This window comes from Natrix helvetica (genome assembly GCF_964273705.1).
Source record: "Natrix helvetica genome assembly, chromosome: Z".
NCBI classification, from domain to species: Eukaryota; Metazoa; Chordata; class Lepidosauria; order Squamata; family Natricidae; genus Natrix; species Natrix helvetica.
In genome coordinates this window covers 133,770,036-133,793,752 of record NC_138554.1, presented here as the reverse complement: position 1 = coordinate 133,793,752, position 23,717 = coordinate 133,770,036, and the positions used below count along the sequence as shown (strand labels likewise).

The following is a 23,717-nucleotide window of genomic DNA, read 5'->3' as shown; positions in this document are numbered from 1 at the left end:
ATGTTCAGCAGTGAAAGGAATGTGCTTGCATTTGAATAAAAAAAAGCCTTGTTCACTGTTGTAAGAAAGTCACCTCATTCCAAATTAATGAAAACAACTACAGCCATACTATATCAAAAATGATGCATGGAATCCATAATAAGATGGTGCACTGAACCAACTGGTTAAGTTAATGTAATTATTATTTACACAATGAATCTAGGACAAGACCACCAAAACTAGTGTGAGATGAGCAGTGCAGTAATATACCATTCAATGCTGCAAACATAATATAACAGAAGCACTCAACTAAGGATCATGGCACATTTGTGTGTTTAAAGGAAACTACACTGAGGTCAGTCTTAAGGGAATACACATGAAGGAAAAATTTTCATCCTATTTAATGCATTGGTAGTTTGGCAGTCCTGATTGAACATTAGTCTACAGCTTGATTCACTTTTCTTTTCTTGATGTATATATTATTTCCTACTTATGACTGAGCAATTATAGTTGAATGTACTGGAGTATGAGATACAAAATAAGTGCAGATGCTACTGCTAGGAAGTAAAGAAGATAAGCAAATGCAGTAATTGTACATTTGGGATTTGAAGACAGGATGAACAGAATTACTGTGGGAGGACAATCTGTTTCTTAGGTAACCAGACTGTAACATTTAGATTTCCAAATGCCAGCAACTTTTTAAGTTGGTTTTCCTTTCCTCTACATTTTTCATAAATGCCAATAGCAAGGAGTATTTGTGTTACAAATTGGCAGGCATAGTTAATTTGCATATAAGAAATAAGATTATTTCTTTTAGAAAGATTAAATATCACATTTGCTTCAGCTGGCTCTGTGTACTACTTTAGCTATGTCCACTTTTAAAACTCTTGTGTAAACTTCCAGGTGAAAAAAGTATCGTCTCAATATTTTCATTATCCCAAATTCAGTAAAACAGAAAAAGAAAAAAAAAAACCCGAGAAGAAAGACTAATAACGTGGAAAATAATTTAGTGGTTTTCCCTTAACACAACACTTACTGAAAGGTCAGTACAGGAAATTATTATAGTTCATCACAGAATCAGCCAGATTCAGACAAGATTTGGCATTTTATCCGCCAATCAAGTCCATTCCAAGGACCTGAGGCATGCAAATGTTGATGGTGTTACAGGTATCATCACATGATGTAAGCTGCTCTGAATAAAGCCGCTTTTTGCAATTAACTGATGGTGAATTTGTTAATGCAGATAGTCTTCAATGGATGCTTAAGTTGTTTTGGGATTGCATCCAAGATGCCTATTATTATTGGTACTATCTTTGCTTTCTTTTGCCACAGTTGTTCTATTTTCATTTGCAGGTCTTTGTATTTTTTTCCTTTTCTATTGTCTCCAGAAACTGCCATGTCCAAAATAATTTATGTAAATATATGTGGTTTTAACAATATGCAGATATATGACTGAACAGAGAAACAGATCAACAAGTATCAAATATGTACATTTGAACGGTATGGGTAAAGGAGAAATATTTCATTTTCAGTTATTGGCAGGTTCAAATACAGTTACTATATTCAAATATCAGGAATAACTAATTTCAGGCTGGATACAAAAATAGAAACATAGATGTCTTCCTAATAATCGTTATGTCCCAAATTGAAAGGTGAATCAAATCACAACATTAGCTCTGCCCTTTTATACCTGTGTTGCAACATGGCATGAAAGTATATAAAAGGTGAGGTTTATATAGCGATACTTGCTTACTTACTAGCCATCCTCTTTCTCCAGACATCTCTGTATGGAGACTTCAGAGTATTAGATTTGGATATAATGTTGCTATACTATTAAGCTGCATTGTAAACAGCTAATTATTATAAGTTGCCTTATGAATGCACTAGGCTGAGAATTACTGATTTACTCAAAATCCACTAATTATCTACGTAGCTATTTAAGCTACACATCTATTTAAGTTTCTGCAGTCGAATAGTAACCAATCACACTAGATCTATTCCATTGTTTGTATATTTCCCAAAACACATCAAAGGATTTCTGGTCCAATCATTACTACCATCTAGGGAACAGGTATTTTTCTTTTCATTTGGCAATAATCAGCTGTAATCATATTGAAAAATCCTGTTCAGTTTTACACTTACAGATTACAGCAAAGTAGGAAAATTCCGTATTTATGTACCAAGCTAGAATGGTATTCTTTCTCTTAACCATTGTTATATTAATACTTTTATTTCAGTTATCCTGTTTTATCTGTAAAAGCTGTAATTATGAGGTGGTACCTACCATTGGAGACTTGTAGTATCTATGCAGTATATTAATGAAATCTGTTATAGTTAACATTCCTGTAACAAGGCGAAGAAAAAGTAAATTTAATCCAGTTTTCCAATCTGTTTTTAACTTAGTTAAACTTTACAGATTTACTGGTAAGTGACAAAAAGCCCAAGTGAAGTCCTGGAAATATAGACAAACATAGTAATGTTTATTCTTCACAAATCACAGTAAGAGTTGCGATATCATAATTACCCCACAAAATTTAAAGTTTTAATATCTATTCACCAAAGTGTTAGAACTGTTTTTCAGTTAAAGTAAAATTTGACGGTTACATAGGAGTTCCCAACTATTCTTTGCTCCTTAAGAATTCCATTTTAGAATATTAAAGGACTAAAAGGCATACAAGTTCTAAACTTGTTTTCAGAGGTGGCAAAATTTAATTTAATGCTTCATGTAAATAGCCTCTAATACTGAGGTTTAGTGGGAGACCAACTAAAAATAAATTATCACTATATCCTTGATTTCGGAATAGTCTTATTTAGAATAGTAAGTTGCAGTCTTCAATCAGAATAAAAAAATTAAAAAGCAGATATCTGATTAATATAGATTGGATACAGCTAAAACATATTTCCTTTGAAATGCAAATAGACTTATATGCGAGAAAAACTGCTCATATTTCTTAAGCACAACCAAAGATAATCTTTGAGCACTCTTCTAGTTGTACCAAAAAATGATATATAATCTTTGTTCAGAACTGAATTCTAAAAGTTAATGCTATCTTATATGTTTTCCAGACCTGATCCAAAATGGTCAAATTCTTTAAAACGATCAGCATCAAAATGCAAATATTCATGAGAAATCTTTCAAATACTTAAGATTTTTTTCCTTGTTCTGTGACTGGAATTGTTAGATATGATAGCAAGTCCTAGTTTCTCACTACTTGCATGACCTGCAGCAAGCCTTATGCTTAATATTTACTTACCCCATTCTCCTTTCTTCTGTCATGACTACAAGGAGATTGGGAAGTTTTTACTTCTGAGTTAAATACAGTTCCCTTTGTAGGATGTACTTATAGTGTGTACTTTGTTTAAAATCTAGTTAATGGCCAAATAGTCTATGTATGATTTCTTTATATTCTTGTTATTATACCACAGTACAAATGCAAGAATATAAAGAAATCATACACAAATTCAGATATCACTTACAAATGTCTGTATATTTAAAATTGAAAGTTTCCAATTTTAAGATTTCTCACATGGGCTTGTCGCTTATCAGAAAACCATGTTTTCCCAATGCAAGGAAATATTGTTATAATGCATGGGTGGGGAGGAGGTGAGTCTATTACTCTCAACTGTCCACTTAATAACCAATTATATGAATTGCAGCAATCACATCATCACATAACAGCATGCCAAAATGATGCAAATCACTATGGATGACCTAACATTAATGCAAATGTAGCTGTTTCATCTGAACTACTTCAGTTACATCAGATTTGTCCATTATTTTGAAGACATGCCTAGACAGAAATTTGGTCCATTGCATCTAAAATCTGCTAAATGGAGGATCATTAAATTGATTTTCGACTATATACTTGAAGCCACATTTTTAGTATAAAAGTAAGAAAGAAAAAAGAAGGAAAAAAGTCATTCGTACTATTTTTCTATAATTTCATACCAACAAATATCATCCTACCTACAAAGCTTTGTTTTTTACTCTCCCACAGTGGAGCTGCTCGAACACCATTTGCCACTAAAGCAAAGAAAGCTTTCTTTACCTGAAAAAAAGAAAAACACAGCAAGAAATTATCTTAACGGCAGTTATTTGGAAATAAATATCTATTTTGAGTTTGAAACACACATACACATGCAACCAAAAAACAGCAATAGTTGCATGACAGGGATCATTTAAAAAAACGCTTCTAACTAAATGAAAACTGAAGAAATGAGGCAAAATATACGTGGAACATCATCCTTCCAGAAATATTAAGGTTGCCCCCCGCCCCGAGATTCTTTCAAAAAGCATGAAGAGAGATTTTGCCAGCAGGCCAGAGACCCCAGGGTACTACAGAGCCCACCAAATTATGCTTTGTCAACCATGAAAGACAGGGAAGGGCTTTTGACTATACAGATAGTCCTCACTTAGTGACTTCTCGTTCGGCAACCATTCAAAGTTACAACAGCGCTCAACAAGAAGACTTATGGTCGGTCCTTGAAGTTGTGGCTGTCGCAGTGTCCCCACCGTCAGAGGATCATGATTGGGGCACTTGGCAACCGGCACACAGTCACATCATCACCACTTATGATCTTCACTGGCAGCTTCCAATAAGTCAAGTCAATGAGGAAACCAGCCACCACCTGATGTTGTGCTTAATGACTGCACAGGATTCCTTAACAACCACAACCTGAACTGTCATTGTACACTGAAGATCGCATTTAATTTTGTTGTACAAGGTGCAACGACAATGAAGTAAACTAAAATAAAAATTAAACACATTAGGATGTATGTAAGAGAAAAGGTCATTTAATTTTTGCCTTCCTTTCTCATCTACAACATTCAAAGTCATGATAACTGCTTATTTTATAAGAAACCTGCAGTGAAATTATACATTTTTCAGGGGGGAAAAAAATCACAGCTACTTTTGTTAGTACTAAAAAAATCATTTATCACCACAGTAATATGTTATGACTAGCAGTATTCAAGAAGAAAGCTTTATAAGGAATATGACAGTGTACTGTATGTGTTATATGTCTATTTCAAAATTATCAGTTTTTTGTGCAAAGAACTAGGATCCTTACAAATGAGAACCATACTGTTCAATAACCACATTATTAAAATGAATTTAATGGAGTTTCCAAGCAACATTATTTGTAATCTTGGTTTTCTCTTGTCATTTCTCATTTTTTGTCAAGTTTAAAATGGAATTACCTAATTTGAACCTATACTGAAATTAGATGTTGGGCAGCCTAAAATAAAATGATGGGAACTGCTGTCAATTTTAAAACCACCTTTACCCTGAAGTATGCTTAGCTGCTATCCTCTGGCTCTGATTTCTAAATCCATAACAACATATTTTTAGGTCTCATCCATAAAGCTGTTTTCTGCAGCAGAAAGTTTATCATCTGTTGAGCTCCATAACTCTATATCTGAAGACTGTCTACTCAACTTATTTGCCACTTCTCCAGTGACATTCTGACTACAAGGAAGATAGATTTCCTTGCTTCCACAATCCCTCTCCCACTTTTAAAATTGATTGGTTGACCAGAAAACCAGGAAAATGCAGACTGCCTTTTCATGCACAAAATAAGGGCATAATTGGAAGAAATTCGCTCTTCTATTACTATAGAAAAGGAATTATATATCCAACAGATGCTTTTTGGGAAGTTCTGGTTGTTCATTTCCTCCTCTCATAGAATTATATTTTTAAAAACTCAGTTCATTATAGATTTTGAGGGAGACTTCACTCTTTTCAATGATTACAACTGTATGTATGCTGTGATTTGAGACACAACTCAATAAACTGATTTCTCAAGTTCCAATTCTTCAAATCTTTTCCGGGAAATACACCTTTGGTGTCCACCACTAGATGGCATCCAAGAGAGATGAAAGCCCAATTCTTTACAGCTACATGGAAAATGACCGTTGGCTTACCTGAATGATTATTCTCTAGGCACTGCGGGAGTGTCCAAGCTTGGGTTAACTTTAGCTTGCTGCCCAAGGACTGAGTTCAAAGTTTGTGTAGCCATGCCTCCTGCTCCCTTTAGAGGCTCAGTTTAAAAAATGAAGGGATTAAACTATAAAGATGTTATAAATAATAAAGGTTATGCCCATTGAGGTGATGTCACACATCCACGGCGACCCCCGGCGGGGTTGGACACTCCCGCAGCACCTAGAAAATGACCATTCAGGTAAGCCAATGGTCATTCTCCTAGACGCTGCTTGGAGTGTCCAAGCATGGGACATACCCAAGCTATCTAATCCCAGTGTGGGAAGAAGGAATATCCTGGTTAGTTGGAGCCGCGAGGACCCGCTGTAAGACTCTCCTGCCGAACAAAGCCTCAGCATATGTGAAAGAGTCCAATCTGTAATTCCGAATGAATGGAGATGGTGAGGACCAAATAGCTGCCCTGCAGATCTCCTCGATAGGCGCTTGCGTGGCCCAAGCGGCCGTAGTTGCAGTGCTCCTTGTGGAATGCACAGTTATATGATGAGGAACAGGCTTGGCTTGATGTTCGTAAGCTAACTTAATGCAGGCGCGCAGCCAACGTCCTATGGTAGAAAATGATACCTTCCTGCCCATGGAGGTCGGCTGAAAGGATATGAAGAACGATTCTGACCTGCGAAAGCTGGCTGTCCTCTTCTTGTATGCCCGCACCGCACGTCCAATGTTTGCCAGGTGCGCTCCCTGCGATGTCTGGGGTGCAAGCAGAAGTCGAGGAGGATGACCTCCTGAGTCCTATGGAATAAGGTATTAATTTCTGGGAGAAAAGCTGGATCCAATCGCAGAATGACTCTGTCCGAATGTATAATGCAAAGGTCCTCCCTAACTGAGAGCGCTGCCAACTCAGAAATTCTGCGTGCTGAGGTGATGGTTAAGAGAAAAGCAGTTTTAAACGACAAAAGTGGCAGGCTAATGGAGCGAATTGGCACCGATGTTAGGGTCTGCAGGACAATCGATAGATCCCAAGTAGGGTATGGGTGTACCGTTGGGGGGCATAGGTTGGTGGCCCCCTTCAAGAAACTGCGGACACTTGGGTGTCTGCTGAGTGGTTGAGAAGAGTCTCTGGACAAAATGGTGGCTAGAGCAGCCGTCGGTCTCTGTAGAGTGTTGGGGACGAGGCCCTTGTCCAACCCCTCCTGGAGAAAATCCAGGATTTGTTGAATGGTCGCTGCTGTGGCAACGATGTGATGGGACTGACACCAGGAGGAAAACATAGTCCATGTTGCGTCATAGATCCGCACCGTAGAAGGTCGCCTGGACGCCTGGACCGTGCGGATGACCTTGTCAGAGAAGTTGTACTGCCTCAGGAGGTACCCCTCAAGTGCCAAACGGCCAATTGGAGCCATTGAGGATCCAGATGTGGAATGGCCCCTTGGCTGAGGGAGATTTGCTCCTGAGGTATGCACCAGTGTTTGGGCTGATAGGCTGACAAGGTCAGTGAACCAGGTCCTTGGCCAGTGCGGGGTGAGTAGTAGTACTTCAGCGCCCTCCAACAAGATCTTCCTGATCACCTGAGGTATCAGGGGGAGAGGTGGAAAGGCGTATAATAGGCTGGGAGGCCAGCGGCATCGAAGAGCATTCGTCCCTTCCGCGCTGGAACATTGGAATCTTGAGAAGAACCGGGGGAGGGGTTTGCTGGACTGGCGAACAGGTCTACCATCAGATGTCCGAACCCCTGGGTCAATTGGTGAAACAGAGACGGATAAAGCCACCATTCCGAGTAGCTGATGGATGTTCTGCTTAGCCAGCCCGCTGTGACATTCTCCTCCCTTGAGATGTGGTCCGTTCTCAATGATTTGAGGTGGCGCTCTGCCCATTGCCCTAGGGCTTCCGCCTCCAACATGAAGTCTCTCAATCGAGTCTTGCCCTGGTGGTTGACATAGGCCTTGGTGGCGATGTTGTTCATCAGTATTAAGACGTGGCATCCTTCAATGAAGTGATGGAAGTGGCGCAGGGCTAGCCTGGCAGCTCTGAGCTCCAGCCAATTTATGTTGTGTGCGAGCTCCGCCTGTGATCATCTGCCCTGCGCCACGTGAGTCTGCAGATGGGCGCCCGTGCTGTACAATTTGGCGTCCGTTATGACCAGACGCTCTAGTTCCTTGAAAAGGGACCCCCTCTTCAGAGCTGCGGACTACCACCACCAGAGTGACCGGATCACTTGTGGAGGAACGCTCACCACCCTCTTGGAGTTGCTGGCCTTGCATCGTTGAAACGGGAGAAGGAACCATGAAGATCCCGTGCATGCAGCCGTGCCCAGGGAACTACTGTGATGCACGAGATCAGTTTCCCCAGCAGCTGGGGTAAATTGACGAGAGGTGCTGACTTGGACCTCTGGATCTGACTCACAAGGGATGTGATGCTGTCCATTCGCTCCTGTGTGAGGAACACTTGGCAGGTCCTGGAGTCGATCACTGTGCCCAGATGCTGGATTCTGGAGGTTGGCTTCAGGTGGCTCTTTTCCAGATTGACGGAGAAGCTGTATTGTTCAAGGGTATGGATGGTGATGCTGAGATCCCGACACGCCTGCTCCCTGGATGATGACATCAACAGGATGTCATCCAAATAACAAACGAGTCTCACTGGACAAGATCGGAGATGTACAGCAACATCGGCCAGAAGCTTGGCAAATGTCCTGGGGGGGCGATGATAGGCCGAAGGGAAGAGCCTTGTATTGATAATGCTGGTCTGCAAATTGAAACTTGTGATGCACTGGATGAATGAGAACGTGCAGGTACACCTCCTTCAGATCAATTGACGTCAGGAAGTCGCCCTGCCTAATGCAACCCAATATGGTCTGAAGTGATTGCATCTTGAAGCGCTTGTATGCTAGATGAATGTTGAGTTTCTTGAGGTCCACTATGGCTCTCATGCCTCCCGAGGCCTTTGGGACCAGGAAAAGGATGGAGTAGAATCCCCTCCACTCCTGGCCCATCGGAACCTGCTCGATGGCCACTATGTCCAGCAGATGACAGATCTCGCCTGCATTAGCTGACGTTTGTGAACTGACTTGGGGAATGGGCAATGAACAAATGTCCATGGAGGTCTGAGAGGAAGTCTAGGGTAAGGCTGTGACAGACTGTGTTCAAGACCCAGGTGTCTGTCATTGTTGCATCCCACTGGTTGGCGTACAGTTGTAACCGGCTGTCTACGGGAGGAGACTGGTGACGGTCACTTATTTCTACGAAAGGTGTGGTTGGAACACCCCCCTCGGAAGGACCTCGACTACCCTGTTCCCTATTTTTGTCCCTGAATGTTGCCCTGTCCTGGCTACGATCCTGCATCTGGGAATAGGAATGGTTAAATCCTCCAGAAGAGGCTGGAGGGTCTGCATTCCGAAAGGGCTGCCTGCGGAAAAAGGAGTGACCTTTCAGTCAGACTTCTTGGTAACAGCCGGTAGTGTGTTTATCCTTGGATTCTGTTAAGACCGAATCCAAGTCCTCTCCAAAGAGCTCTCCCCTTTGAAGGGAGCAGAAGTGAACTTCCACTTGGCCTTCCTGTCAGCCTGCCAGTGTTTGAGCCACAATAGATGGCATGATGTTACATTTGAGGCCAAGGCTCTCGAAGAAAATTTGGTGGCATTAAGGGAAGCATCAGCTGAGTATTCAACTGCTGCAATGATTTTATTGACATCCTAGCGCAGTCTAGTGTCATTCGCTGGCAATTTGGATTGCAGTATACGGAGCCAGAAGAGGGATGCCCTACTGAAATAAGAGGATGAAGAGGAGGGCCTCATGGCCCATGCGGTGGCCTGATGTGTTTTATGGCAGGCCTTTTCCGCCCTCTTGTCCTCTGCTTTAAGTCCTTCCAGCAGCTGGAAGAACAGAATTGGAAGTCAAAGCCACTATGGGATTGTCTACCAGAGGAAGCTTCAAGAGATCCTCAATGCTGCTTTCCATTTATTTATTTATTTATTACTTGAACTTATTAGTCGCCCCCTCTCCCCACAGGGACTCGGGGCGACGTACAAAAGTATTATATAGCGTACAGAGGAGGTAAGAATAAATAAATAAGTTACAATACCTAAAAAAGTTAAAACCCCAGTGAAATTAACCCTTAAAAACTAAAATTACCAATTAAAAATGCCCTGGGCTGGAGAGGTTGTAGTATTATGCCAGGTCAGCTAGTCGAAACAGGTAGGTTTTCAGCTTCATACGGAAGGAGCGAAGGTCGGTTGTTGTCCTGATGTCTGGGGGGAGGTCATTCCAAAGGGCACCCGGAGTAGTCCCTCTCTGTGTGAGCGGACGGGTCGCAGGGATGTATGGGGCAGGACGCGATCCCGCAGGTAACTAGGCCCTGTGCCATGGAGCGCTTTGAAGGTGGGTGAGTGACTGTGCGCAAGGCCTCCCGGTCCAAAAGGGGCCGCAATTGGCGCACCAGGCGAACCTGGTGGAACGCCCCTCTCGCCACGGCTGCCACGTGATCTTCCATAGACAGCCGGGCATCAAGGAGGACGCCCAAATTGCGCGCCCCTTCCACCGGGGCTAATTGATCGTCCCCGATGGCCAGCGATGGCATATGCTGGTTGAACCGGGAAGCCGGAAGCCACAGCCACTCTGTCTTGGAGGGGTTGAGCCTGAGCCTGTTGTCATCCATCCAGACCAGTACGGCTTCCAGACACCGGGACATCACTTCAACAGCCTCGTTGGGGTGGTTTGGGGTGGAAATGTACAGCTGAGTGTCATCAGCGTACAGATGGTATCCCACCCCAAAACCACGGATGATCTCGCCCAGCGGCTTCATATATATGTTGAACAGGAGAGGCGAGAGGATCGACCCCTGTGGGACCCCACAGATAAGGGGCCTCGCGGTCGACCTCTCCTCTCCTGCCAACACACATTGCGTCCGGCCAGAGAGGTAGGAGTGGAACCATCGTAATACGGTGCCCCCAACCCCCAACCCCTCCAGACGGCGCAATAGGATACCATGGTCGATGGTATCGAAGGCCGCCGAGAGGTCTAATAGGACAAGGATGGAGGAACAACCCCCATCCTTTGCCCTCCAGAGATCATCCACCAACGCGACCAAGGCTGTCTCCGTGCTGTGACCGGGTCGGAAGCCGGACTGGCGCGGGTCTAGATAATCAGCTTCCTCCAGGTGGCGCGGAAACTGCTGAGCCACCACACTCTCAACAACCTTCGCTAAGAAAGGAAGGTTGGAGACAGGACGGTAATTTGCTAGCTCCGTTGGGTCCAGAGAAGGCCTCTTGAGCAGGGGCCTCACCACCGCCTCTTTCAAGGCGGTTGGTAAAAGGCCCTCACCCAGCGAAGCGTTCACCAGCCCCAGTAGCCAGCCTCGTGAGCCCTCCCAGGAGGCCAGTACCAACCAGGAGGGACACGGGTCCAATAAACATGTGGTGGCTCGCAGTCGCCCGCGCAACCTGTCCAAATCTTCGGTGACAACAGGGTCAAACTCCTCCCAGCATGGTCTCTCAAGACTAGCCTCGGACGTCCCCACTGGAGCACTGAGGTGGGTCCATCCCCTTCGGATCCGATCGATTTTATCCTGCAGGAACTCTCCAAATTCCTCTGCCCGGCCCAGCAATGGGGGGTCCCGCTGCCCCTGTGACAAAAGGGAGCGGGTCACCCGAAACAGGGCGGCAGGGTGGTTCTCTGCGGACGCTATAAGGGTGGCACAATACTGAAGTTTGGCCACTCTTATTGCCACAAGGTAAGTCCTTACATAGGCTCTTACCTGTGCTCGGTCGGATTCGGAGCGGGAGGCCCTCCACTTGCTCTCTAGGTGTCTCCTATGGCGTTTCATCGCCCTTAGCTCCCCGTTAAACCAGGGGGCCCGGGTCGATCGTGGCCGTCGGAGAGGCCGCAAAGGCGCCACCCGGTCCAAGGCACCGGCGGCCGCATTATTCCAGCGGCTACCAGGTCCTCTGCCCGGGGGCGGGGCAGGTCTGCAGGAGGTGGCCCAAGCTCCGCCTGGAACCTATCTGGTTCCATCAGACGCCTGGGGCGGAACCACCTGGGATAGTCTGGTTCCGCCTCCCCGCGGTGGGGAGCAGCGCCAGGGAAGTCCAGCTGGAGAAGTGAGTGATCTGACCATGACAGGGGCGTGATGACTAAATTTCCTCTTCCCAGATCACTCGTCCACTGGTCGGAGACAAACACAAGATCCAGTATGTGGCCTCCCTCGTGCGTGGGGTCCTGAACTACTTGAGTCAGATCCATGGCTGTCATGGAAGCCATGAATTCCCGGGCTGCCCCGGATGCCTCTCCCGTCGATGGCAGGTTGAAATCCCCCATCACTAATAGCTTGGGGGTTTCAACCGCCATCTCCGCGATCCGCTCGAGGAGCCCGGGCAGGGCCATTGATGTATGGCGGGGAGCCAGGTATACTATCAACAGGCCCAGCTGACTCCCTGGGCCCCATTTCACGCCCAGAGACTCACAACCAGATATCTGCGACACAGTGAATTCTCTCGGTGCCAAATCTTCCCGGATGATTATCGCTACCCCACCACCCCTACCTTGGGCCCGTGGCTGGTGGAATACACAGTAACCTGGAGGGCACATTTCCCTGAGGGACAACCCCCCCTCCGGGCCCAGCCAGGTTTCCGTTATTCCTGCGAGGTCCGGCTCCCCCTCTGTGATCAAGTCACTGATGAGGGGGGCCTTATTAATCACGGACCTCGCATTACATAACATCAGCCTAAGGCCCAGGCTCTGCCGATCCTGTCCACCTAGCCTTCGGGGGTTGGTACAAGCGACCGGGCGTATCCAGCGGCCCCGGTCTCCCAACCGACTGTATGTTCTTCTAGTGTCCTCGCGCCCGCCCCTCCCTACGACCGTCGCAATTGGAATTCCCCTTGTAGGAATGGTATTTCCTCCCACCCACCCCCCACTCTGCTCCCCTCCGTCCTGATCCCACCTGTTGACCTGGCTATGTCCATACCCCAAGGCCAAGTAACCCTCCCCCCCTCCCTGGAACCCCTTAAAACCTTTAAAAAACATTTTACTAAAAAAACCCTAATCCCCCGCTTCCTCCACCTCTCTGGGTTAATAAACCCCTCATCGAGGTGGGCCCTCATCAGGGCAAGGGGGCATGCCTGCGAGAGGGGGGACCCTCGCAGTCGAAGAATGTCAGACCTTGAATAGATAAAAATGTTAATCAATCCATGATTATGGCTGTGGCAGGGTTTTTCTTTGCAGCAGGTCCAAGATGTAACTTGATGTAAAATAGAGCAATGAGTATTTGACAGGCAGATAAGATGGGAGAGGAAGCAGACCTCGCAATCCACAGTAATCTACAGTCCACCAGCGAGGCCCAGAGGTAGTTCTTAAGGCCCAGAGACCGAGAGGTAGTTCTTAGGTAGTTCTTAGAATAAAGCTTCTTGTCCACCCTCTCGGATTGGCCATTGAACCCAGCTGAGCCCACTGCCACTGGATGACATCCAAGAACAGCTGAGAGGCTGGCACCAGTTCCTGGAAAGGGGTGTTTTCTTTGAAGAGGTCAGCACCTGGGTCCTGGGATCCAGAAGCCTCCTTACTGCCCTGCTCTGTGGATTCCTTATTAGGCTGGCCTGGGAGACCCATCTGAGTGGAAGAAGCCGTGGCTTTGGTGAGGATGGCTTTGAACATCGAGGGCTTGAACAACCCAGAGAAGGCGGGCGGATCAGGAGCAGGATTTTCATCCTCAGACTAATCCGGGGTCTCCTGAGCCCCTTCTTCTGTTTCGGACTCCTCACTTACAGCCAAGGAGGCCAGAGAGGATGACCTCCCTGCCCGGTCCTTAGAAACTGAAACCTGTGTTCCAGGCTTGGGTCATGCCTGGTGAGGTAGGCTGTGGCCTAGCTGTCTCATTCCCTCAGCAATGCCCTGAGATATCGCGTTAGCGATGATCTCTTGCATTTCATTGGACATATTGTGACCCTGGCCTCGGTTGGCCGATGGCTCTCGGGCCTAGGTGCAAGTGAGGAAAATTCTTCCTCATCAGTGAGGGAACCAGCCTTCTGCACTGAATCTCCCCCTAGGGAAGGACCTGGGGACCCTGGGGACACCCTGGGTGGGTCAGAGGAAAGATCGAAGTCCCCTTCCTCCGCCAGAGATGGTGAAATCTCTCTATGGAGAGGAGGCCAAGGGGGCCGAGTGGGAACCTCTGCAGGAAGAGAAGGAGGCCGTGCAAGTCTTTGGGCCTTCTGGATTTGCTTCTCTATAGCTTTCTGGCTCCTCTTCTAGCCTCTGAGAGGCCTTAGACATCCCCTTAGGTTTGGGCTGTTTGCCCTGAAGTAGGCGCCCCTTAGCCACCCCTTTGCCAGCAGGCATGGCCTGTTAACGTTTAGGGGAGGAAGGACCTGCTTGATTGATGTCTTCAGCTGTGCTGGTGGAAGCCATAATAGCTAAAACAATCTGGCCAACACCGCAGGACAGTTGTGAGGCTAAAATGGCAGTCAGTCAATTAAGTCTCAATGTCCTGGTCTCTGTTCGGGAACAATGGTGGTGAGGCTGCAGCAGGTCAAAATGGCGCCTTTGACAAGTTCAGTGCGCCCACAGATCCGCGCTGTCAAACAGGGTATGGCCAGTTCAAAGCCAAAAACCCTGCAGCCGCTTGAAACCAGTCCTTTTGGGGTGGGGGGAACTTGCCTGGAGACCCAGAACAAGGTCCTCGATTTAAATAACCCCTCCCAGCGGCGATCTGCAGAAGGAGACAGGCAGTGACGATTCAAATGGCCAAGAATTTTTCGTGCCCTTTTTAAACTTCAAAATGGCTGTCGCACAGCTCAGGCTTGACTTCCATACTGCTTGACTTCCATCAGGCTTGACTTCCATACTGCTACCCCTCGCCGCTGGGAGGCGGAACCGACCAGATGGTTCCGCCCCAGGCACCTGATGGACCCCGAAAGGTTCCTGATGGAGCTTGGGACTTTTCCTGAATCCCTTGCTCATAACTCGACCGAAGCCCTAGTGGAAGCCTGGGATAGGGCGGCTGTGGGGCCTTGGATCGCGTTGTGCCTTTGCGGCCTCTGACCTGGTGTCGATCCTGGGTGGCTCCCTGGTTTACCGAGGAGCTCTGGGAGATGAAACGCCGGAAAAGACGCCTAGAGAGTGGCTGGAGGGCCAGCCGGTCCGAATCTGATCGAACACTAGTAAGAATTCATATTAAATCCTACTTAGTGGCGATGGAAGCGGCAAAACGGCAACATTTTTCCGCTCTTATCGCGTCCACAGATAACCGCCCAGCCACCCTGTTCAGGGTGACCCGTTCCTTACTTAACCAAGGAACTGGGGAAGACCCCTTGCAGGGTAGGGCTGAAGAATTTGTTCAGTATCTGCAGGATAAAATCGCTCAGATCCGGACAGGCTTGGACTCTGACTCTGGGTAGATTTGGGCGAGCCGACGGGGATGAATCTTGAGGAGACAATCTGGGATGAGTTTGACCCTGTAACCCCCGAGGGCATGGACAGGATTATGGGGAGACTCAGTGCTGCCACTTGTGTGCTGGACCCATGTCCCTCGTGGTTAGTTTCGGCTTCCCGGGAGGTGACACAAGGCTGGCTCCAGGCGATTACCAACGCTTCATTGAGAGAGGGGTTCTTTCCCACTGCCTTGAAGGAGGCGGTGGTGAGGCCCCTCCTTAAGAAGCCTTCCCTGAATTTTTGCACCAACAATTAGAATATATGGATTGTGGGGATAAATTTATAAACACGATCAGAGCAATTTATACAAATCAAAAAGCCAAAGTAATAATCAATGGTGAACTAACACAAAGCATTGTAATCCAGAAGGGTACAAGACAAGGTTGCCCCCTATCCCCCCTGTTGTTTATACTAACCCTAGAAGTACTAGCCAGGAATATACGTAAAGAGGTACAGATAAAGGGACTAGAAATTAAAAAGGAGCAATTTAAGTTACAGGCCTTTGCGGACTATCTAGTGTTTGTGCTAGAAGACCCTATGAAGTCTGGCATGAAACTCATTGAGGAACTGACAGAGTATGGGAAAATAGCGGGCCTAAAGATAAATATGACAAAGACCAAAATGCTGACTAAAAATATGAAATCAAAAGCAAAAGAGGAGTTAACGAAGAAATTGGGTATCCAAATTGTAAAAAAGTTAAATATCTTGGTATACATTTATCTGTGAGGTGTGTGACCATCAAAGAAGACAATTATACCAATCTGATTAATAAAACTAAGAAGGATCTAGAAAGATGGAAAAACCTACAACTGTCCCTGATGGGCAGGATTGCAGTTATAAAAATGAATATATTACCAAAATTTCTTTTCCTATTTCAGAATATACCCATTAAATTAGAAAAAGGTGTCTTCAAAGATTTGAACCAATTGGTTTCGAAATTTATCTGGCAGGGAAGAAAACCAAGAATAAAACTTAAGGGTATGCAAGACACTAAGGAAAAGGGAGGATTTGGCGTACCAGATTGGGAACTCTATTATACTGCGGCCATATTAACATGGCTAAGGGAATGGATAATGCTGAGAAATAAAAGATTACTCAAATTGGAAGGTCATGACCTCCAAGCAGGCTGGCATGCCTTCCTCTGTATGAAAAAGGATCTGCACACAAATATTTTAGTAGACATTACATTAGACAATCTCTGTTAATAATATGGAACAAAATTAAACATGACCACTATACCAAAATACCTATTTGGCTTCTACAATGGAAGCATACATACACCCAAATTTAATTAACGTGGGAAATATAGTCACATATAAAGAGCTATTGAACAGGCAGGGGGAGATCAAAACTAGATCAGAATTGACATCACCAGGAATACAAGTAGAATGGTGGTCTTATTTACAGATACAATCAAGGTATGCACAGGATAGGAAGAACGAAGGTATTGCCAAAGACTACACAATATTAGATAAACTGTTGATACAGACAGAAAATAGACTGATCAAAGTGCTGTATAGATTTTTGTTGGAATATAAACTAGAGGAAGAAGATGTCAAAGAAACCATGGTTACAATGTGGAATTGGCTAAGTGGGAAAAACTTTGGATACTTAATCAGAAATTAACATTGACTACGGTGTATAAAGAAAACCTTTACAAGATGTTCTACAGATGGCATCTCCTGCCAGCACGGCTTTCTAAAATGTTCAAAAATCTGCCCCCAAATTGTTGGAAGTGTAAAAAAACACCAGGCACTTTCTACCATATGAGGCAAAAAAATATTGGAAAATGATCCAATCATGGTTAGAACAAATGGTGGGAGAACAAATTATGTTTAAACCAGAAACTTTTCTCCTAGGCATAATACCGGAGGGAATTAAGAAAGATACACTCTATCTAATTATACATATACTGACTGCAGCGCGCATAACCTATGCACAGCATTGGAAAAAGGAAAATACACCATCAGCTAGATATAATCAGAAAAGTGTTGGCCTGGGCAGAAGCAGATAGGCTCACTTTGGAACTTAAAAATAAAGGGGAATCAGAATATTTTGAGGTATGGAATAGATTTTATGACTGGTATAAGTTAAGATGACAAGACTGGAACAAATGTATATATTGTGATCGAACAGAAGGACAGACAATGTATTAAGTAGAATAACTGTTAATGGTTGAAACTAGCTATACATAATGTGAATATATGATCACCCCGACTCCGCAGCATTGCATTGTTTTAAATGTAAAAACAATTATATATATAGCCTTCCCTGGACCCAGCTTCTTTAGTCAACTACCGTCCGGTCTCCAACCTTTGCTTTGTAGCGAAGGCTGTCGAGAGTGTGGTAGCACGTCAGCTTCCCCAGTACCTGGATGAAGCTGTCTACCTGGATCCGTTTCAGTCGGGTTTCAGGCCCAGGTACAGCACGGAGACGGCATTGGTCGATGATCTCTGGCGGGCCCGGGACAGGGGCTGCTCCTCTGTCCTGGTCCTATTAGACCTCTCGGCGGCTTTCGATACCATCGACCATGGTATCCTACTGTGACGACTTGGGGGGTTGGGAGTGGGGGGCACCGTTTTACGGTGGTTCTCCTCCTACCTATCGGATCGGTCGCAGTTTGTGTTGACTGGAGGGCAGAGATCGACCCCCAGGCGCGTCACTTGTGGGGTGCCCCTGGGGTCAGTTCTCTCACCCCTACTGTTCAACATATTTATGAAACCGCTGGGCAAGATCATCCGTGGTTTTGGGGTATGGTATCATCAATATGCTGATGATACCCAACTTTTCATCTCTACCCCAAACCACCCAAACGATGCCCTCGACATGATGTCCCGATGCCTGGAGGCTGTGAGGATCTGGATGGGGAGGAACAGGCTCAAGCTCAATCCCTCCAAGACTGAGTGGCTGTGGTTTCCGTCATCCCGATTTGTGCATCTTGTTCCATCTTTGATGATAGGGGGAGAAATTTTAGCCCCCTCAGAGAGGGCCCGTAATCTGGGAGTCCTCCTGGATATGCGGCTTAGTTTAGAAGAACATCTGACGGCCGTGACCAGGGGGGCCTTTTACCAGGTTCGCCTGGTACGTCAGTTGCGCCCCTTCCTGGATCGGGATGCTCTGTGCACAGTCACTCATGCCCTCGTCCTTTCTCGCCTGGACTACTGCAACGCTCTCTACATGGGGCTGCCCTTGAAGAGCACCCGGAGGCTTCAGCTGGTCCAGAATGCGGCCGCGCGGGTTATCATGGGGGTACCGAGGTGCTCCCATGTTACACCCCTTTTAGGCGGCCTGCACTGGTTACCGGTTGTCTTCCGGGTGCGATTCAAGGTACTAATTATGACCCTTAAAGCGCTCCATGGCTTAGGCCCAGGGTACCTGCGAGACCACCTACTGCCACCAATAGCCTCCCACCGTCCAGTACGATCCCACAGAGTTGGCCTCCTCAGGGTGCGGTCGGCCAGACAGTGTCGGCTGGTGACCCCCAGGGGGAGAGCCTTCTCTGTGGGAGTGCCTTCCCTCTGGAATGAGCTGCCCCCAGAGCTTCGCATAATCCCTGACCTCCGGTCCTTCCGACGTGCCCTAAAAAGTTGCTTTTCCAGCAAGCCGGCCTGGCCTGTTAATTTTATTTAATTTTTAAAATGTGAGTGTTATATAAATTGGGTTTGTTTTTTGGACTGTTTCTAATTTCCTTTTAACTTTTGTACTATGTGTTTTTTAATGCTGTACGCCGCCCTGAGTCCTTGGGAGAAGGGCGGCATATAAATCCAATAAATCAAATCCACTGGGGACTGCCTGCCAGTCGGAAAAAGGCTTTAGGAGCCTCCGGAGCTGTTACAAGCTCTCTGATGGCATTTTGGGGTCCCCTAGCTTCCTATCTGGCCCCAGGTTCGCCAGCAGCTGCTGAACTTCAAAATGGCTGTCGCACGGCTCGGAACAGCACTGGGGACTGCCTGCCAATCGGAAAAGGGCTTTAGGAGCCTCCAGAGCTGTTACAAGCTCTCTGATGGCATTTTGCCTCGTTCCAAGCAGCTGCTCAGCGTGAAGAAGCTGACAGGAAAAAAACTTTCAAACTGATAGGAAATTTCTAAGCCTACCACTATCACAAAAATATTAAAAGGCTACACTAATCTAACTGTTTGGAGAGTTCAACCTGTTGCTCAAGGACTGGACTCCCCAACTGCATCCTTTTAGGGCGACTGCATTTTTCAAACTGAGCCTCTAAAGGGAGCAGGAGGCGGGGCTACACAAACTTTGAACTCAGTCCTTGGGCAGCAAGCTGAAGTTAACCCATGCTTGGACACTCCAAGCAGCACCTAGGAGAATGTCTTTGGACAACGCTGGCTCCCTTGGCCAGAAAATGGAGATGAGCACCATGACCTAGAGTTGGACACAACTAGATAGGGAAACCTTTACTGGTTGTAGGACAATACTCATAAATACCACTTATGTGCACGTACGCACACACACACAAAATGCCATACAAAAATATTATCAGGGACTCTCATTTCAAAATGTTGAGGAAATGTCAGATTCAGCAGAGCCCTTCAGCAAGGCAGGTAAAGGCCTCTTCCTAACAGTCAAACAGCAGCATATAGTACAAGTGTAAGTTATTACACAAACTCTTTCAAAAACTGGATAGAAATCAACATACAAATATATTCTGATTACCTGAGGTTCCATGAGATTTGCTGATGGGACTTAATGACAGGGGACAGTGTGCAGGTAGGGGAGACTTATCCCAGGGACTTGCAAATTTGCTTGCCAGCTTCTGGGGAAGCCATCGGGAAAGATTGTAATGGAGATCACCTAATTGTGGATCATGCTAACCATTTATAAATGTGAGCGAGCAAGTAGCATTCAAACTGCAATCACATAACGGGTGACTGAGGTGCTGGGAGGACTGGTCATAACTACTGGTCATTCAATTAAATGCTGTCATAATGATTGCTGAAAGAATGGTCATAAATTGAGCATACCTACTGAAATAAAACATAGCTTAGTGTACAACATGTGCTGTTTTCCTATGGATGATGATGAACTACTTGACTAGACCATGCTGTTCTGGGGCAATTTGATGTGTTTTGAACTGGAAGTAGATTAAGGGATTTTTGCACTTTCCCAAGATTTATGTTGGCTATAATTTAGCCAACAATGAACTTGTGCTTGCAAGCTACAGCAGAAAAGGGTACCAGCATATTCCAATATGAACTAATGTCATCTCTAATAAGATTTTTTACCTTTTTTCTTTTTGTTTATTAAAGACACCAGACAACTAACTACAAAGAAAGAAATCCCCTAAACGAGAACTCACCTGTAGTGTAGTATCAAAAACTACAAGCTTTGAGCTTGTTGGAACAATATCGTAACACTTATGTGACTTCATGAATCGCATGTAGATATCACTTTCTGATTCACCAACAGCTGTAAGAAAATATTTAAAGATTTTGTAAAAAATACTCAGTTCATCTTGATAGTATTTTAAATAAAAGTGTAGAGTATTTTTTAATATGTTTGCAACTCTTTTTACATACTGTTTTAGAAAAAAAGTGATCACTCTTTTTCAAACATACTCTAAATGCTTTAAACTATAATTCTCATAAGCCCCTACTCAGTATGACCAGCTTTTATGAATTATACCGTAAAATGTATATAGGTTAAGATATTTAGTTTACTACATTAGATTGGTAACCTGTCATCCATGAAACATCTGATTTAAATATAACAGAATGGACACATAAGCCAATATAAAAGGGGTAGTGGTATCATAATCTTGTCTGCTTATTTATTTAACTCTGGATTAATGTTTACAATTCATTGATTTCTTACAGTTGAAATCTGTAATCCAGTGATCTCTGGTAAGCTGAATGAATGTATACTAGTCTGATTCCATTCCCATTCTAATCAAAATGAGAAAGTCAAAATTTTGACTTTCAGCAATTATTTATCCTTATTTAATGTAGTGTATTATATTAATGCTTTATACTCACGCCCATTTACCCGAGAAAAAAATGCAGCGGGGTCTGGATTCTTTACAAAACAATAAAGCTGCAGGATTTGATTGCATGTACCCAGAACTATTGCAGAACTGTAGACCAGCAACTAAACATTGGCTTGCCTTTTTTAGTACCATACTATACTCCGATATTCAAGAAGAGCAAAATTATTGCAATTTTGAAACCAGGGAAGGACCCAAGCCTACCGCAAAGTTACAGGCCAATTGCTCTTCTCTGTGTCACCTACAAACTTTTAGAAAGATTTGTGTTAAACAGAATAGCTCTAGCAGTAGAATCTCTAATTCAAATAGAAGAAGCTGGATTTTGCCCCAAATGTGATTGTAGTGATTAAATCCTTGCATTAACGTCCTATTTGGAGAACGGATTCCAAAGAAAATGAAAGATGTTTGTGTTTTTCTGACCTGCAAATTATGCCCTTTCCTGGATAGGGAGGCTCTACGTGCAGTTTGTTATGCCTTGTTTATCTCCCAGTTGATCTATTGCAAATATGAGGCTACCCCTCAATAGCTTCAGCTGATGCACAGTGGGACCATGTGGGCCATATTGGGTGCCTGAGGAAGGGCACATATAACACCCTTGGTCCATGAATTGTACTAACCAGTCTGTTTCTAGGTCCGATTCAAGTGCAAACCATCACTTCTTATGTGGCATAGGACCAGATTACCTATAGAATATAGAACATGCTTCGCCCCATCTCATCAGCCTGTCTCACTCAATCAGGCAGATCCCATCAGTCAAAGAATTTTAACTGACAGGGTCTAAGAAGAGGGTCTTCTCTGCCTTGCGGAACATCCTGATCCCAGAGGTGAGGAAAACCACCAATCTCTTGGTCTTCTGCAAAGAGATCAACACTTGGCTGTGTGATCTTGCACATGGGGCACAAAAGACCAACCAACTATGGGGCTGATTAGTCTCTTGACAGTCCCCGCCACCTGTAATAATCCAACATTAAATGGCCATCATATGATTTTTTCCCCTTTTGATGTTTATTTGTTATTCTATAATTTTAATTTTTTAACCTAGTTTAATTTTAATGTTAATTTTATACATTCATATATTTATCAGTTATGTTATATTGTACACACTCTGAGCCTCTTGGGAGAACATAGGTGGTTTAGAAATATGAAATATGAATAAGTGAAGGACTATCTAGAATGATTTATTTAGTCTAGCATCTTGAGTCTAACAGGAAATGTTACATGCTGTTCTTCTACGATCCTGCCTTGCATCAAAAGTGAGTCCTCCATATTTCTGTTAACAGGAGGCAGTAAAGGACTATGACAGAATATCTTGATGTATAAGAGCAACAGGGAAGCTTTTTTAAAATTTTTCTCTGTAAAAGAGACAATGGCAAGACACTGTATCAAGCCAAGCTAAAGGATTTTCAGAGGTGAGCAACTGTCTTTACCTAGGAGAAAAACTTTAATCAGAGGTGACAAGTCCAGGTCTCCTTGCCACTCAGTCAGTCACCTTCACATTTGAAACCACTTTGTCTCTGCCACTGCTAGAGAAACTAAAACTGAACTCCAAACGGAGTGTGGAAATGCTGCTTTAAATGTCTTTTACTCCAGGAAACATTTTTTTCGCAATATTTGAGGCTTGTATCAATTGCATAATTTTTTGCCTCAAAGAGGTTTACATTTACTTATTTTGGATCCTGTCAGTCATATGGAGAAGAGCAGGCAGCCATCCTTTTCTAAACACAGTCAAACTTTTCAGAGGAGAGATCTGCTACTGAGGTAACTTTTCTTTAAAATCAAAATATGTCCTACTACCATTTTTATTCATGCTGTATTCAAAATCCATTTCAATTATAATAGGATGACATTCAGTGGTAGGATTCAAATTTTTTTACTACAGTTCTGTGCATATGACGTGTTGGGTGTGGCAGGGGAAGGTTACTGCAAAATCCCCATTCCCTCCTGATCAGGTGGGACTCAGGAGGCAGAGAATAGATGGAGGTGGGGCCAATCAGAGGTGGTATTTACCGGTTCTCCAAACTATTCAAAATTTCTGCTACCGGTTCTCCAGAACTGGCCAGAAAATGCTGAATACCACCTCTGATGATATTCTATTAATATGTAAAAAATAGGAAGGAAGAAATTGATACCCCCTCAAATCCTGGTCATTCTGATGGGGAACATCCAAAAACTGTAATGCGATATCTAAAACAGGGCTAAAATGAAAGGGGGTGGGGGGGGGTGGGATAGGGCGGGAAATATCCAAGAACTTAGATCTGTCTCGCCTGTTGTAACCATTACACTCTGGTGGTTTCACTGTTAACAGCTCCTGTATGCAGAAAATTTGTATATATAGTTGTTAACCATATTTTAAAATGTGCAAAAAGGTAACTATCATGACAGATTGGG

The 23,717-nt window shown here is 44.6% G+C and overlaps 1 protein-coding gene across 7 annotated transcripts in view; it reads right to left on the bottom strand.

The window, feature by feature from the left end:
* The window catches only part of PRKAG2 (protein kinase AMP-activated non-catalytic subunit gamma 2), a 262,399-nt gene that overhangs the window by 18,368 nt on the left and 220,314 nt on the right, over positions 1-23,717 (bottom strand). For all 7 annotated transcript variants that reach the window (XR_014176763.1, XR_014176764.1, XM_081970170.1 and 4 more), the window contains 3 exons: positions 20,646-20,755; positions 3,947-4,028; positions 2,264-2,322 (listed from right to left, as the gene is read on the bottom strand). Coding sequence is in view for 5 of the 7 variants with exons in the window: in XM_081970170.1 (XP_081826296.1) it covers positions 2,264-2,322; positions 3,947-4,028; positions 20,646-20,755 (251 nt within the window). In the remaining 2 variants the exon portion in view is untranslated. The remainder of the gene's footprint in view (positions 1-2,263; positions 2,323-3,946; positions 4,029-20,645; positions 20,756-23,717) is intronic.